This window comes from Protobothrops mucrosquamatus, unplaced genomic scaffold (assembly GCF_001527695.2).
Source record: "Protobothrops mucrosquamatus isolate PMUCROS unplaced genomic scaffold, P.Mucros_1.0 scaffold971, whole genome shotgun sequence".
NCBI classification, from domain to species: Eukaryota; Metazoa; Chordata; class Lepidosauria; order Squamata; family Viperidae; genus Protobothrops; species Protobothrops mucrosquamatus.
In genome coordinates this window covers 336,668-352,884 of record NW_015387214.1, presented here as the reverse complement: position 1 = coordinate 352,884, position 16,217 = coordinate 336,668, and the positions used below count along the sequence as shown (strand labels likewise).

Below are 16,217 nucleotides of genomic sequence, written 5' to 3'. Positions count from 1 at the left end.
CACTAAACAGTCTTCATAACCATAGCTATCTCTTCTGTTGTTCAGATTTAGGCTGTGAGAACAGGTAGTCCTCAACTGATGACCACAATGAAGCCCAAAATTTCTGTTGTTAAGTGAGACATCGGTTCAGTGAGTTTTCCCCCTTTTTCCGACCTGTCTTGCCTCGGTTGTTAAGCGAATCACTGCAGTTGATAAGTAACCTGGTTGTTAAATGAATCTGACTCTGCTTGTCAGAAGGTCACAAAAGGGGAATCACACAACCTTGGGACACAGCAACCGTCATAAATATAAACCAGTTGCCAAGCATCTGAATTTTGATCACATGATTATGGGGAAGCTACAAAAGTCATGAAAAATGGTCCTAAGCTACTTTTTTCAGTTTCAAAGTTCAGTAACTTTGAATGGTCACTAAAAGAACTGTTGTAAGTTGAGGGCTCTCTGTATTATTGCCTAAATATTCACACTGGCATTGCTCATGTATAGAGCAGTATCAGTGGATTTGGTCTATAAAATTTGCAGAAGTCCCAAGTAGAAAGGAACCTGCAAGATCTCTGCAAGGAAGCAAAACCATTAAAACCAAAATACTTTACACTTTACACATCTAGTTGCACCAACAACTTACTTAAAATGGGAGGGGGTGGGTTGTTATTTTAATAACACAGAGAGAGAACAGTAGAAGAGATCTTCTGGGTAAAAACATATTATATATATATATATATATGTATATTAGAAGAGGAAAAGGTTTCACCTGTAATGGTATAAATGCGGCATAAATGAATGTTCCTATGAGTGCCGTCGGACCAAGGAGGGCACAAGAATAGATGGTGCAAACAATGATCAAAAGGGGCGCAGTCATGGGCATTGGGCCAAACAAGGCAGCTTCGAATATCCGAAAACCATCACTGGCTAAGAAATTAATCAGCTGAAAGACAATGAAGAAACTGGTCAGAAATGATCTTGCGTCGAAAGCTTTCCAAATCACGGTCAATCAGTGTTAATGTCAGGATCAGGCTGGCCAATTCATACTTCATGGATGTCAACCCTAAAGACAACAGAATAGAACAGAACAGAACAGAACAGAACAGAATAGAATACGTGACAATTGCTACATGACAATAATATGAGAATATGACAATAAGTTATATGAAAATAATATAATGACAATGATAATTACTAGTACTATTATTATCAGGGGTCTTCAAACTTGGCCCTTTTATGACTTGTGGATTTCAACTCCCAGACCAGGCATGCGTGCGTGACTGAGGAATTCTGGGAGTTGAAGTCCACAAGTCATAAAAGGGCCAAGTTTAAAGACCCTTGCTATTATCTTTCTCATTTTTCCTATTACCTTCGCCTATTGGTATCTTATGATTTATCACTTTGTTGGTTGTATGTACATTGAGAGTTTATGCACCGGAGACAAATTTCTCGTATGTCCAATCACATTTGGCCAATGAAGAATATTCCAACAAAGGATATTCTTCTATTCTATTGTTATTGAAATCAATGGAATATGTGACTTAGCTCTAGGTTGATTTCAATTGGAATAATTGAATTAGGAACTTGGATTTGGTTTGTTCTACTTATAAAAATGAAGCAATCGTGGATTTACAGGCATTGTTAACATGTCAAAGGGGACATGAAATCCCAAGTACTAAACAGTTGCAGGTTTTATCTTGTTCTTCTCTGTGAGCTTGCAGTATTCACGCACACATGTGGCTACTTAGAGAAGTTCTCCTAGCTTAATATCAAAAATGGAGATATCATGAGAACATTAAGAGTCCTGGAGGATCACAACAAAGGGCTTCCTAGTCCATCATTTTTAGTTCTGCACAATAACCAAGATGATGTTGGGAAGCTGTAAAAAAAGGACATGAAGGCCATTGCACTGTCCTCCTTAGCTGTTATTTCTTACGTTAGATTCTAAAGATACCGTATTGTATCATGATTAGCAATCATTGTTGGCTCCAGCCATTAATCAGAAGCTCACAACGTCTCTTGTAGAAAACCAGCCACTGAGTACATTTTGCAAATTAAATATTTCTAGGAAATCAGATGAGGATGCGATCTCAAAGACTTACTTTGCCTAAAGATGTGTGTTTCAAGGACTTACAAGCTAGCAGGTTCTCAAAAGCAACAGTTGTCACGGCAAGTTTTACCCTGACAGCCGTGCGATAGTTGATAGCCCATGTCAATGACCACAACACAACTTTTGAAAATTCAGTGAAAAAAAGGGCCACGCAGAGGCCCACACCCTCTAGCAAGTCCTTTGAATCTTTGTCACTGTACTGGAGGATGTTATGGAAGATCAGGGTCTGCAAAAACAAACAAAAACATAAAAATATTTTTTTTTGGGCGGGGGAAATGTGTATTGTTAAGTTGATATATATTTTTAAGTGGTTGATATTATTCAATACTGCCTGGTTTGTTTTTCTCCCCTCCCAGTTTAAAATCTGTGCAAAAAACTGGCAGATTTCCCAGGCAGCAGAAGTGTAAGCAATCACTCTGCCAAGAATGAAGAAATAAGTCTTCAGACTATTGAATCATCTAGTCTAAGATTATTTGCAACATACATTCTCATTTGGGGGCAGATTTCTTTTGAGTGTTGTTCTACAATTGAAAGCTTTTGGAGAAGACGTGTTTTAACACTGTGTGTGTCATTGTTATGAAAATCAGAAGCTCAAGCTGTGGTTCTAGATCACTCATGATGATGGTGATGCCAAGATTGATATGATTCTTAGCCTAAGAAAAGAGCCCTATCAAGTTTGCGCCAAAGAATGAAACTGGGTTCTTTTGCAGGTGGCATGGGTGTCTCACTGAAATAAGATCTCTTTTGTTAAAATGGGTTTATAAATGCAATAGCAGTAGGCAGAGCCGTTCTCCAGTGGTTTTGTCTATTGATTCTCATTCTATTTGATGAAAGAGAATTTGCTTTGGGATTTTCTTTCAAAGCAGATGCCAGTTGCAACGAGTGTCTTAAAAGTGAAGTAAGTCTCTCTCTCTCTCTCTCTCTCTCTCTCTCTCTCTCTCTCTCTCTCTCTCTCTCTCTCTCTCCTCTCTCTCTCTCTCTTTCTTTCTCTCTCCTCTTAGACACAACTCTCTCCTCTCTCTTCTCTGTTTCTCTTCTCTCTCTCTTTCTCTCTCTCTCTCCTCTTAGAGATGCCTCTCTCCTCTCTCCTCTCTCTTCTTTCTCTCTCTCTTCTCTCTCTCTCTCTCTCCTGTTAGAGATACCTCTCTCCTCTCTCTTTTCTCTCTCTTCTCTCTTCTTTCCTCTCTCTCTCTTTTTCTTTCTCTCTCCTCTTAGAGACAACTCTCTCCTCTCTCTTCTCTCTTCTTTCTCTCTCTTCTCTCTCTCTTTCTCTCTCTCTCCTCTTAGAGATACCTCTCTCCTCTCTCTTCTCTCTCTCTTCTCTCTTCTCTCTCTCTCTCTCTCTCTCTCTCTCTCTCTCTCTCTCTCTCTGCATGGCCAATTCACCGTGGGACAACTTGCTGCAGGACAAGAGTTACACTACTATCGAAGAAACGGTGGAATGGAATCATTAAAGAAAGGCTGGGAAAGGAGGGACAAAATGAAATGTGAATGACAAAAATGAAAACGATTTTTAAATTATTTTAAATACTGAAATTGAATTGTTGAATTGTCCCACTGCGAGTTGGCCACACCTAGTCGGCATGGCAAGTTGGCCCTCCCAAGTTTCCCCATTCCGCCCTCTCTGGCTTCCTACATATTCTTTCCATCCCAAAGAAAGAGATCAGAAAACACTCCAGGGCAGCCTTCCGACTGAGGGGGTGGATTTATCAAATGTTCTGCCTCAAACAAAGGTTTGAAATGTCCTCCTTCCCCTGGAGAAATTTTGAGAAATCACCCCATCAAATTCTCTGCTCAAATATGGTGAAAGTTTATCCGTGTCAGCGCTCAACATGTACTTCCAGGTTACTCACTGGCCCCAAAACACCAAAAATGGCATAAAAAATATTAGCAATTATGTCCATGAAAATCCTTGTCCTTTGAAATTGAAAGAACACTTTGCCTAAAGAAGCTTTCTCAAGTCCGACTTTGGCAACCTCAGCTTCCCAAAGGAGTCGAAATCTGTAAAAGAAAAAAGAAAAAGAAAAAAACAAATGACTCACGTTACCTATTTCTTCCAATGCCCACGCTTCTGAAAGCCACTGGTGTCAATTCATTATTACAGAAGATAGAAAACTGAGAAGTTCTAATGGGGCGTCTTGCTTTAAGCAGACATTGAAATCCAGAATTGGATAAGATCAGTCAAGGCTTTGCTAGTGCTTTATCTGAAAGTTGGTTGTTGTTTTTTTACTCCACTGCTTATTATTTCACTCGTCTTGCACTTTGCAGTGAATAACAGAGTTGGACGGGACCTTGGAGGTCTTCTAGCCCAACCCCCTGCTCAGGCAGGAAAACCCTACACCATTTCAGACAAAGGGTTGTCCAATCTCTTCTTAATGCACACCTTCCCCAAAGAATGTTTGCAAAGAAGACTTACGTCAGGGCGATCACTTTTCCACCTGCAACCGAAATCGTGTAGAAATTACAGGGTCTCGCTTGGCCCACTGCCCTGCTTTCCTTCTCCTTTTAGGAAAGGAGCAGCAGGACGCCCCAGGCCCTGTTGTTTTCTTACAAACAACTGCCTTATTAGGTTTATTATCATCAAAGTTCAACGAATGCAAACGAGGGCCACCTCCTGCTCTCCAGGAAGATTGGGGTGGGTGGGTCGAGAGAGATTTTGAAATAATAACGGCATCACAACAGAAGTACCTTTTGGCATTCGGCTCGGCGCTATCGTAGTAGGAGAGAGGAGGCAAAGTCGCTATATTGATTTTGTGCCGGTATCCTTGGAGCATTATATTGGAATACCAAGAATAGGTAGCAAATGAGAAAAGCCCAGCACTGTCCACGGGATTCTTGGAAGACCTGTAAGTCAGACAGAAAGAGGGGATCAGCAGTCGGAGAGAAGGGGAAGATGTTACGGGCATCAAAAGCTGCCTTCTGCCTTGGACCGTTGCCCTCTTCCTCATCTCTTTGATTGGCACTTATTCATCGGCGAGACCTTTTCCTCATCCCTGGCAGTCACAGCCTTTGAGCAAGCGTTCTCTAATCTTTTCACTGGATATTGAATAGCTGTCTCCGGGAAGTCAACCTGCCTGCTTGTCTTTTCAGCGGCGAAAACGGCCGAGGCCCATTTTTAATTCACTCCACCTTTTATTTCTCAACCGTTCTCCGGTGCTCGCCAATCATTTAATTTCCACGGTAAGTGTAAAACTGTGCAAGGAATGTAAAGCTGGCCTCGGGAATGGGGAATGCCCGAGAAAACAGGGGGGGGGTGTGCTTTTTAAAAAAAATAATAATTACAGGTACATTGTCCTCGACTTACAACCGTGCATTTAGTGACCGTTTGAAGTTACAACGGCACTGAAAAAAAGTGACGTATGACCGTTTTTCACGCTTAGGACCATTGCAGCATCTCTGTGATCGCATGATCAAAATTCAGACAGCGGGATATAAAATTTGGTGTATTTATAAATATAATGTAAATGTTTGTCTTTAAGAAGAGGAGATGATCGGCTAGTACCCCTAAACTGCATCCGAGGTGGTGGAAAAGAAGGCTGATGGGATGTGTAGGATAGTTGGAAAGGAGGAAAGAGGAGAGGTTGTGGTTAAGAGGGGGAGGAAGGAAGAGGGAAGTAGGTAGGAAGGTTGAGGGAGTGTGGATGCAGGGGTGAGGGACCGCCGATTATTTCTGAATACTTACTGAGTAGGCTTTTTATGTGTTTGTTTTTTTTTGTTTGTTTATGTTTATTTGAAAAATTAATAAAAAATTTGTAAAAAAAAAAAATTCAGACAGCGGGCAACTGACTCATATTTATGACGGACGCAGTGTCCCGGGGTCATGCGATCCCCTTTTGCGACCTTTCCTTCTCCATCTTTGATAGACCTTTTTATTGCCTCTCTATCTTCTCATCCTTCTGCCTCGTCGGTTCCCGAGGAACAGGCAGGTCGCCCTTCTTACAAATCTAAATTTGAAGCAGATTTGAAATTAGTCAAGGGCCAGCGAAATTAAAACCAGAATTGTGATCCCCTTGCTTGCAGGTTGATCACCTGTGATGTTTTTCAAGAACTGTATGTCAATTTTTGAGGGTAATTTAAGTACTCTGCCTATCCACTACATCTCAGTGTATGGGAGAATAACTAAAACCAGGTCTCTGATTGTCATAAATTAGATGACTGGCTCATTCAGGAGTTGTATCATAGAGATACTATTCAGTGCTATATTCTAAGTATGAGAACGTGCAACTTGCCTTGCTCTTAAGCGGATCGGAATCATGGTTTTTAAGCTTCGTGAATATTTCTGGTAGAAGGTCTTTTCAATATTTGTTTTGCTCAAATCAGTGGGAGGCAGATAATGTCCAAACATCATATTGTCATCCTGAAGGTACCACAGCTTGCTGTTCCTAGCCATCTTTTTCTTTTATGGGGGGGAAAAAAAAGAGAGAAGGTGGTTAATTCTGAACAGCCATTTCTTTTCATTTTCCTTTTGGTAAAAAGAAAAAAAAATTAAAAGCTGGAAGGCTTGGAGTCAGAAGATTAACAGAAATCTCTGGCAGTCAATGATGAAGGCCAATATACCTGGCCTAGGTCATTTTTGCAAAGCCATTTTAATTTCGGAGGCATTGTCAATTTTTCAGTAGCCAAAAATGGAAGGATCCCAAATATTTATCAATAGGGCATGGTTGACTGAGTCTGTTTGACAACCATCCTCTTCTTTTCAAGACCAAAGCAACTAGGCACCCAGAGTCCATAACTTCATGAAAGCCCAAACAAGCCTGTCCCCTTATTTTGTGTGGCCTTCTTGTCTTTCTTAGTCATCTCTTCCCCAACTCTGCATATGTTCCTCTTCTAAAGAACAGCTTAAATCAAAAGATTCTAACTAGGCCAAGAGTTTGATGGAACTTTCAGGCACAAACTCATGTTTTGCATCTATATCTAGTGACAACAAAATACATTTGTTCCTATCAGTTCTCATTCCCTTTGATAGAGAATATGCTTAAAGGTTGGGATGTTAAATGTATTGTTCTGCGTCACTCTGACCCACTCGTTCTGGGAGAAGATCTTGCCATTTTCTAGAGGCAAAAGGATGGGACCTTGTCTTCTGGACATGTTCAGAAGCAAGCAAGCAAGCAAAAAGGGGAAAATAGCTATAAGTCCTAAGGGCTGGAGAAGACCCCCTACACCTGGAGCTAATGTTATGACAAAAGAATAGATTTTCAACCAAAGCATTTGCTATCCTGCCCAACTAGCTGAAATGACAGGAATTTGAAACGGAAAGGAGAACGTATGGATGTAGAGAAGAAGCTGAACATGAATGTTATAGATAATAAACCCTTGTCTCACATCAAAACGTTGCCTTTTGCAAGTCTGCCCTCTTTTGAAATGAGTTCCTGTCCACAACCAACTCTGAGATGAAGGAAAATCTCTCAGTAGCCTTTTGTGGCTACCTATTGTAAAGGATCGGCCAGCGGGATAAAGGTTTAGTAGAAAGGTATGCAGATATTCCCAAACCCCTGAGTCAACATCACAAATCTGAGAACTTCACTCCTCCTATGGATAAAGTCTGGTTTCACCCATCTATACAGTGACTGCACTGCTTAATTCTTTTCTGCGTGAGCTACTGTCTCCCAAGAGATGACTGACAGATTGAATATATGGGGTTCTCCTCTCCCTTCACGTTGCTACTCCTTCAATTCGCTTCCAACTGAAAGTATTTTGTCTGATCTTCCAAAATGGTGCAGCCTCTGTCTCTGCAACTGCCTGACTCAACTGCCACTCTGGATTCATAAATAACATTCTAGAACACCTCCTGCTCTCCTTCCTGACTTCTGTTGACCTTTCTCAAGGTTCTGACTGGTGAGTAGATTGCATGAAGGAGGAGAAGAATTCAGCCTTGGGAGGTCTGTTTCATCTTGGAATACAGTACTGCATCCAGTTCTGGTGGCCACGATGTAAAAAAGATGTTGAGATTCTAGAAAGTGCAGAGAAGAGCAACAAAGATGATTAGGGGACTGGAGGCTAAAGCATATAAGGAACATTTGCTGGAATTGGGGATGTCTAGTTTAATGAAGAGAAGGACGAGGGGGGACATGATAGCAGTGTTACAATATCTCAGGGGCTGCCCCAAAGAAGAGGGAGTCAAGCTATTTTCCAAGGCGCCTGAAGGCAGGACAAGAAGCAATGGATGGAAACTAATCAAGGAGAGAAGCAACCTAGAACTAAGGAGAAACTTCCTGACAGTGAGAACAATTAACCAGTGGAACAACCTGCCTCCAGAAGCGGTGAATGCTCCAACACTGGAAGTTTTTAAGAAGAAACTGGACAGCCATTTGTCTGAAATGGGATAGGGTTTCCTGTCTGAGCAGGGAGTTGGACTAGAAGACCTCCAAGGTCCCTTCCAACTCTATATTATTATTATTATTATTATTATTATTATTATTATTATTATTATTATTATTATTATTATTATTGTTGTTGTTGTTGTTGTTGTTGTTGTTGTTGTTGTAGTAGTAGTAGTAGTAGTAGTAGTAGTAGTAGTAGTAGTAGTAGTACCTTGAGATTCTTCAGCTTGTGATGAATGTACGAGACTGGCATTGTTTAAGAAGTGCCACATGGCACAATAAATTTTTGTGGAGTCCTTGGTGCTTTCTGAGCTTGGATGTTTTCTTGCAGATGTTTCATTACCCAACTAGGTAACAGCATCAGTGACAGAAGGGGTTGGGGTTTGTAGAGTGGAGGAGGAGGAGGAGACAATTGTGGGATTTTTGGTGCTCTCTGAGCTTGATTGCTTTCTTGCAGACGTTTCATTATCGAACTATGTAATATCATCATAACAGAAGGGATGGGTTTGCTGTGTAGAAAAGAAGGAGAATGGGAGGAAGAGGAGGAGGAGGAAGAGGAGGAGGAGGAGACAACTGTGGTGTCCTTGGTGCTCTCTGAGCTTGATTGTTTTCTTGCAGACATCTCATTACTAAGCTTCTATTAGTATATAGCTTGCTCTTCCAGCATCTGGTTGTTACTTCGCAGGTATCAGCAGAAGTAGAGGGTAAAGAAGATGGCCTTGTCAGAAGTATACACAGGATCTGTTGCCTAGACAAGAGGGATGAACTATATATTTTTTTAAAAAATCCAGAAGATGGCTCAGGCAGATGCCTTCCTAAGTTTCTGAACCCTAAGGAGGAGGAGAAGGTAGAGCATAATCGGGCTGGCAAGATTCTGTGATGATAGCCAATCTCAGTCAAAGTAATTTTAGCCTTCTTGTAAAGTTCAGTTCCTGCTCTGATCTATCCAGTGGGTCTACCTGTTTGGACTGACAATATGTCATGAAATTATAAAATCAGTTGAGACCAGTGGTGGGATTCAGCCAGTTCGCACCAATTTGGCAGAATCGGTAGCTAATTTTTTGTTGCCCAGGCCCAGAATGGACTTCTGGAAGCGGCATCCACACAGAGAACCGGTTGTTCACATATTTGAATCCCACCACTGGTTGAGACAGTTAAGAATATCAGTTCTCTGCTTGTCTAAATTAAGTCATTCCTATCAGATGGTTGTCAGAATACATCTTTGAAAGGGTGCCTATCCTGCCCCTAAGGAACAGGTTTCATTGTCGAACTTTTGTATCACTGTACAAACATTTTGTACAGCCTCGGTTGAGCAGGTTTTAAGGCAGTTCATCATAGTACTCCACCTTCAGGGCTGGTTAATGTGTTTCAGATCAAATTATCAGGGAGAAAGTTAAGTGCTCTATTTTTGCTGTCTGTTTTTTTTTTTAAATGACCTCATTCTATCAATTCTAATTGGAAAGCTTTGTAATTCTTAACTTTGGGTTTTGCAGAGTCAGAACCAAAGAGTACATTTTGTAAGAGCAAACAAAACGGAAGATGCCCTCTTGGGAGACAGAGTTGTGGAACTGGAATATTCCCGATTCCAAAGCATTTTTTTTGAGAGTTGCAAATAAGGGAGAAGGGAACCAGAAATGCTAGGATGGGCAGTTAATCCGTGGCCATTTAAGAGAAGTCTAGAGGCTGGTTCTTAAAATAAAATACGACACTTTTCAGCTGCTTGAAGTCACTGGTTGAACCTTCTTCAGTCTGGGGAGTCGTAGGTGCTCCCCCGCTCCCCCCACAGGCACATACAGCAAGTATTCTACAGGTGTCCAACCCAGTGGTGGGATTCAAATATGTGAACAACCGGTTCTCTGTTTGGATGCCGTTCCGGAAGTCCATTCTGGGCCTGGGCAACAAAAAATTAGCTACCGGTTCTGCTGAAGTGGTGCGAACTGGCTGAATCCCACCACTGGTTCAATCCCCCCCCCCAAACAGGTATAGATAGAAAGATAGACAGATGATAGATAGATAGATAGATAGATAGATAGATAGATAATACTTATATACCACTTCACAGTGCTTTATAGCCCTCTCTGAGTTGTTTACTAAGTCAGTATATTTCCCCAACAATCTGGCTCCTCATTTTACGCCCTTCGGAAGGCTGGAAGGCTGAATCAAACTTGAATCCTGTCAGGATCAAACTCCAAGCTATAGGTAATATATAATGGCAAACTACTTCTGAAAAACCTTGTCAGGAAAACTGCAGGCACTCGTCCAGGCAGTCTCCGAGAATTGGACACGACCGAAGAGAAGGATATATATTTCTTCTTCCATTCAGACAGATGATAGATAGATAGATGGATAGATAGACAGAGACTGACAGATGATAGATATAGACAGAGACAGACAGATGATAGAGATAGTTAGATAGATAAGTTAGTTAGTTAGTTAGTTAGTTAGTTAGTTAGGTAGGTAGGTAGGTAGGTAGGTAGTCCGCCAGGAGCATCCATTATAAAAACAAAAGTAAAACAAAGCAAGTTTTCATGTCAGTCACCAACTTAATTATTCTGACCTTCCCTTGAAAGCCTCTGAACTTCACCTTTTTACCCTATCAAGCACTCTATTTGATTTAGATCAGGGGTGTCAAACTGCTGGCCCGTGGGCCAGATGTGTCATGCCGAAACCGTGCCCACCCCATTGCCTGCAATGGAATGATTTAGATATGCTGGTGCACTGTTGTGTTTAAACACCGGTGTGCATGCATGATTTAACTTTTTATTTTCTTGAGCTAGTTCATATGCGTAATGAAATCAGGTTCAGGTAACTCAAGCTGTTTTCAGGGGGTCCCCATAAAATATTTAAAAGATTGATTTAATGAATACAATGTGCCATCTATTTTTTTTTTAAAACATCCCGTTTATTATAGCTCAGGAAATTAAATAATGTATGATGCCCTGACATCTTGTGGTCATAAACTGATATAGCAAGAGGAGAATTGTTCCTCTTAACATGAATTTTTCCTGTTAGAATCTTTAGAAGTGTTAGTATGGAAATACACAACTTTCTTCAGCCAGATGTTCCTCCTAAGTTGGTTGAAGAGGATGCTTTTGACTGGAAAGCCATCAGAGAATGGCAGAGCCTTCGTTTGCAACTGGTCACAGCCGAAAACCCACTTGTGAAGTCCCATTGGGAGCCGATTCAAGGTAATCCAGTTCTTTGCACCAGGGGCCCTTAGTCAGAAAATCCCCATCTTCCCTAAATCAACTAGGTCAACCTTCAGCACCGCTGCGAGAGCAGCAATTCTAGTTTTCCACCAACTGCTCCTGCACCTTCCTGTGGACTCTAGATAGGATCCTGGAAAGGACCAGCACATAATAAATTAAAGGATGTTCCTCTGTCTTAATGCACGAATCAAAGGGATAATTTGCTTTACTTCTGACTCTTGTTGATGCTGAAACTAATAAGGCATGCCCTTACAGGAAAGTAAGTCTACTGAAAATAAGAATGACAATTGCAAGTGACAATTGATTGCACAGCAAAGAACATTTTTAATGCTTGTTTAATTCGCCTGATTCCTCCCCCCCCCGAATGCAAATACAGATAGTCCTCGACTTACAACAGTTCATTTAGTAACCGATACTGTTCTATTCCACCCCTTTTTTTTTTTTAATGAATTACTATCGCGTCTGAGTTTCTCCACGCTTGTCCCGCCCGGCTTAAAGAGGCGGCGCAACGCCAGATACGGCCAGAGGGGGCGGCCGCGAGCAGCACGCGCGTCTTGCGCCGTTTGCCCCTCGCCGCTCGCCGTAGCGCGGCCCGTACGCGACGCGCCTTGCGCGAGAGCCGCTCAGCCATGGCGTCCTCGGGCAGCGCCATCCAAATCCCGACCCGCCTGCCGCTGCTGCTGACGCCCGAAGCCGTGCTGCTGCCGGGCTCCACCATGCGCGCCAGCGTGGACTCTCCGCGGAACATGCAGCTGGTGCGGAGCCGGCTGCTGAAGGGCACGTCGCTCAAGAGCACCATCCTCGGCGTCATTCCCGACACGAAGGACCCGGGCAGCGACCTCGACGCGCTGCCGCCGCTCCACAGGTTCGGGAACGCGGCCTTGCCCGCCGCGGTCGCTATGGCAACCGGCGCCCGCCCCCACCCCGAGCTCCCCCCCGGTTGCTATAACAGCGGCCCCTTCCGCGAGCCCTTCCCAACATGGCGGTCGTGACGTCAGGAAGACCACGCCCCCTCGTCCCCCCTCCCTTCGGCCACCTGCCTTAATCCGGAGACCTTCCCTTGCGTTGCCATGGTCACCGCCTGGCCTGTTGCCGCGGTGCTACCCTCCCTCCCTCCCTCCGGCCATCTATCACGCCTAAGGTTCACGGTTGCCATGGCGACTGCAGCCCCCTCTTTCCTCTCTTTCTGGCCAGGGATGCTCTTTGCTCCTTTGGCTAATTGGAGCAAATTAATTATTATCTTATTAGAGTTGTGACATTGCGCTTTATTCTTGATTTAATGCATTTCCATTGGTGCCCATCTCAGGGCAGGGTTTTTTTTTATTATCCCTTCATTTTTATTTTGGCCCACAAAAGAGACCCAAGGTTGCCTTGTCTTTTGTGTGTAAATAGCAAACAGTCATGTGCGTGAGATTTTATTTATTACATCTTTCCTATAAAATAGCTCTGGGCAGCTATGGAAATTTAATAAATAAATAGGTTATGAATTTGCTTTGACGATCCCATCCTGTTCTTTTCTTCGGGGCACACAACATGGTGCTTGAGGAGTGGAGTACAGTTAGCAGGAGAAGTTTACTTCCGGTTCGATGGTAGTAACTCGTGAAGTTCATAGAAATAGATTTTAAAAATGGTTGCTTGCGAGTTTTAGAAACTTTGCTTTTGGAAGTGGATCTAGAGATGAAACGGTGTGGGAAAACGCATGGGTACCAATCAGAGTCTCGTGTTCTGTCGTTGAAAGTGGTTTGTGATTTTAGTGAGCATTAATGTAGGCCAGGCTCTTGAGGGACATGGCTGTAAGGAATACACTCTGTAACAATTTGCTGGTGAAAAGACAACTGATTGATCAGTTAAAAAACAGCTTTCTTTTCCAGCAAAAAAGTGGCTGCAGAAACACAACGAAGGAAACCCCTGCAAGCGTGTGTTGCTTTTTTGATGCTTGAATGTAGGTTGATAAATGGTCAGATGCTTCCTCTTGTCAAAAGATTGAAAGGGTTCTCTATGCAAAATGTTCCATGTTCAATCTCAGGCATCTCTAAGCAAAATGCCTGTCTGAAGCAGGAATCTAACCATCTGGAACTTTTTCAAAGTATTTTCAAACGTTTCTGTAGCTAGGACTAACACTGCTAGCATAGTATTGTAGCCGCTTTATCATGGACAACGTCTTTTAAAACAGCCCCATGGAGACAGGTAGTCCTCAACTTACAACAGTTTATTTAGTGACCCTTCGAAGTTACAATGGCACTGAAAAAGTGCCTTATGACCATTTTCCACACTTAGGTCCCTTGCAGCATTTCCCCATGGTCATGTGATCAAAATTCAGCCGTTTGGCAACTGACTCATGCAATGTCCCCGGGGTCATGTGATCCCCTTTTGCGACCTTCTGACAAACAAAATCAATGGGGAAGCCAGATTCACTTAATAACTGTGTTACTAACTTAACAAGTGCAGTGATTCACTTAACAACTGTGGAAAGAAAGGTTGTATAATGGGGCAAAATTCACTTAACAGCTGTCTTGCTTAACTATAGAAATTTTGATCTTAAGTCAAGGAGTACCTGTAATGTTAGCGCCTTTACCATGGACGATATCTTCCAAAACAGCTCCATGGGATAATTAACTCCTGTTCAAACGTATCCCTATTGTGGCATGACAAATAATACTTTCTTTTTTTTTTTTGGCGTTTTCAGGATTGGCACAGCTGCACTGGCAGTTCAAGTGGTCGGCAGCAACTGGCCCAAGCCCCATTATACGTTGCTATTAACGGGCCTCTGCAGGTTCCAGATTTTGCAGCTGGTGAAGGAAAAACCTTATCCCGTTGCGGACGTTGAACAGTTGGATCGGCTAGAACAATTTACTAACAAGTCTGAAGAGGAGCTGGGAGAGTTGCCGGAGCAATTCTATAAATATGCAGTGCAGGTTAGGTGCCTTGAAATGGTGCTAAATATCTAAATATCTGTTGAGGAAATGATAGCGCTCGCTGGGTGTAAAGGAATTGTGGCTCACTAGCAAAGTCCGTGCTTTGTTGCTGATGCAATGTTAGTTGTTTACTTTTCCTGTTGCAATGCTCTCATGCATTCGGGATGAGGAGGACCTGTTTGCGTAGCTCAGGAGAGAACATTTTCATCCAAACTGCAAAAAGAGGGCAGGCCACGGCAGAGATCTCTCTCTCTCTCTCTCTCTCTCTCTCTCTCTCTCTCTCTCTCTCTCTCTCTCTCTCTCTCTCTCTCTCTCTCTCTCTCTATATATATATATATATATATATATATATATATATATATATACACACACACACACACACACACATATATATATATATATATATATATATAATGAAATAACTAATTAATTTACGATCACCAGGAACATTTAAGTAAAAATACTTTAATTGAAAACCGAGCTTTCGTTGGGTGTAATGAATACACCCGGGAGTCATATTTTTACTGATATCATTAACCATATATATATGGTTAATATATATATATATAGAAATTTGGATTGCTAACAAAGAATTAAGGGAGAACTGGAATAGCTATTTCGAACTTTTTAGTTCTTATCAACCAGACATACCCTTCTGAGATTCGAACCTGGGCTGTCTTAACCTGGGCTGTCTTAAGCAGCTGTGTTAACCTCTAGGCCAGAGGCTCTTTCTCACTTTGTCAGCTGTATTCAACTTCCCTGGCTTCAACAGTGCTATTAGTATTACCTTATGTTACAGAAAGAAAAACAGAAACTTAAAATACATTCTATAACAGGACAGAGTATAACAAACTGTGCGTATAACATCTGTAAATTTTTTGATATTTCATGTTTATTTCTTGAAGACATTTTGCTTCTCATCCAAGGAGCTTCTTCAGTTCTGACAGTCAGAACTTACTTTGCTGATAAAGCTGTTTGAGGATGAGATTCCTGCCCTCATGCTCAAACAGCCACTTGCTTGCCTCCAGGAAGAAAAAGTTTCACTGGTGCAAAGTTTGAATCCAGCAGATAGTTGTGTCCGAAAGGTGGTCAGATGGCATAGAAAAAAAAAAACATCCTTCAGATTTCACAGGCTTCTTGACCATTCTTCTGTTGGTTGGGCAAGTCACTTTGGAACAAACGACCTTAGCACCACTGAAATTCAGAAAATGGAGGGGTCCTTTTCTTTTTGTCCTAAGGCCACACTTAGAATACTGCATCCAGTTTTGGTCACCGCGATGTAAAAAAGATGTTGAGACTTTAGAAAGAGTACAGAGAAGAGCAACAAAGATGATTAGGGGACTGGAGGCTAAAGCATATAAGGAACGGCTGCTGGAATTGGGTATGTCTAGTTTAATGAAGAGAAGGACGAGGGAGGACATGATAGCAGTGTTCCAATATCCCAGGGGTTGCCATAAAGAAGAGGGAGCCAAGCTATTCTCCAAGGTGCCTGAAGGCAGGACGAGAAGCAACGGGTGGAAACTAATCAAGGAGAGAAGCAACCTAGAACTAAGGAGAAACTTCCTGACAGTGAGAACAATTAACCAGTGGAACAACCTGCCTCCAGAAGCGGTGAATGCTCCAACACTGGAAGTTTTTAAGAAGAGACTGGACAGCCATTTGTCCGAAATGGTATAGGGTTTCC

General features: G+C 42.3%; 2 protein-coding genes across 2 annotated transcripts in view; one reads left to right on the top strand and one right to left on the bottom strand.

Annotated features, from left to right (window-relative positions):
• Positions 1-6,479, bottom strand: part of LOC107290813 (multidrug resistance-associated protein 9-like) — a 44,700-nt gene extending 38,221 nt beyond the window's left edge. The window contains 5 exon segments of the mRNA XM_029284819.1: positions 749-922; positions 2,082-2,315; positions 3,943-4,090; positions 4,778-4,933; positions 6,319-6,479. Of these exon segments, the coding sequence (XP_029140652.1) occupies positions 749-922; positions 2,082-2,315; positions 3,943-4,090; positions 4,778-4,933; positions 6,319-6,479 (873 nt within the window).
• Positions 6,480-12,247: 5,768 nt separating this feature from the next.
• Positions 12,248-16,217, top strand: part of LONP2 (lon peptidase 2, peroxisomal) — a 58,530-nt gene continuing 54,560 nt past the window's right edge. The window contains exons 1-2 of the mRNA XM_015819736.1: positions 12,248-12,483; positions 14,305-14,533. Of these exons, the coding sequence (XP_015675222.1) occupies positions 12,248-12,483; positions 14,305-14,533 (465 nt within the window). The remainder of the gene's footprint in view (positions 12,484-14,304; positions 14,534-16,217) is intronic.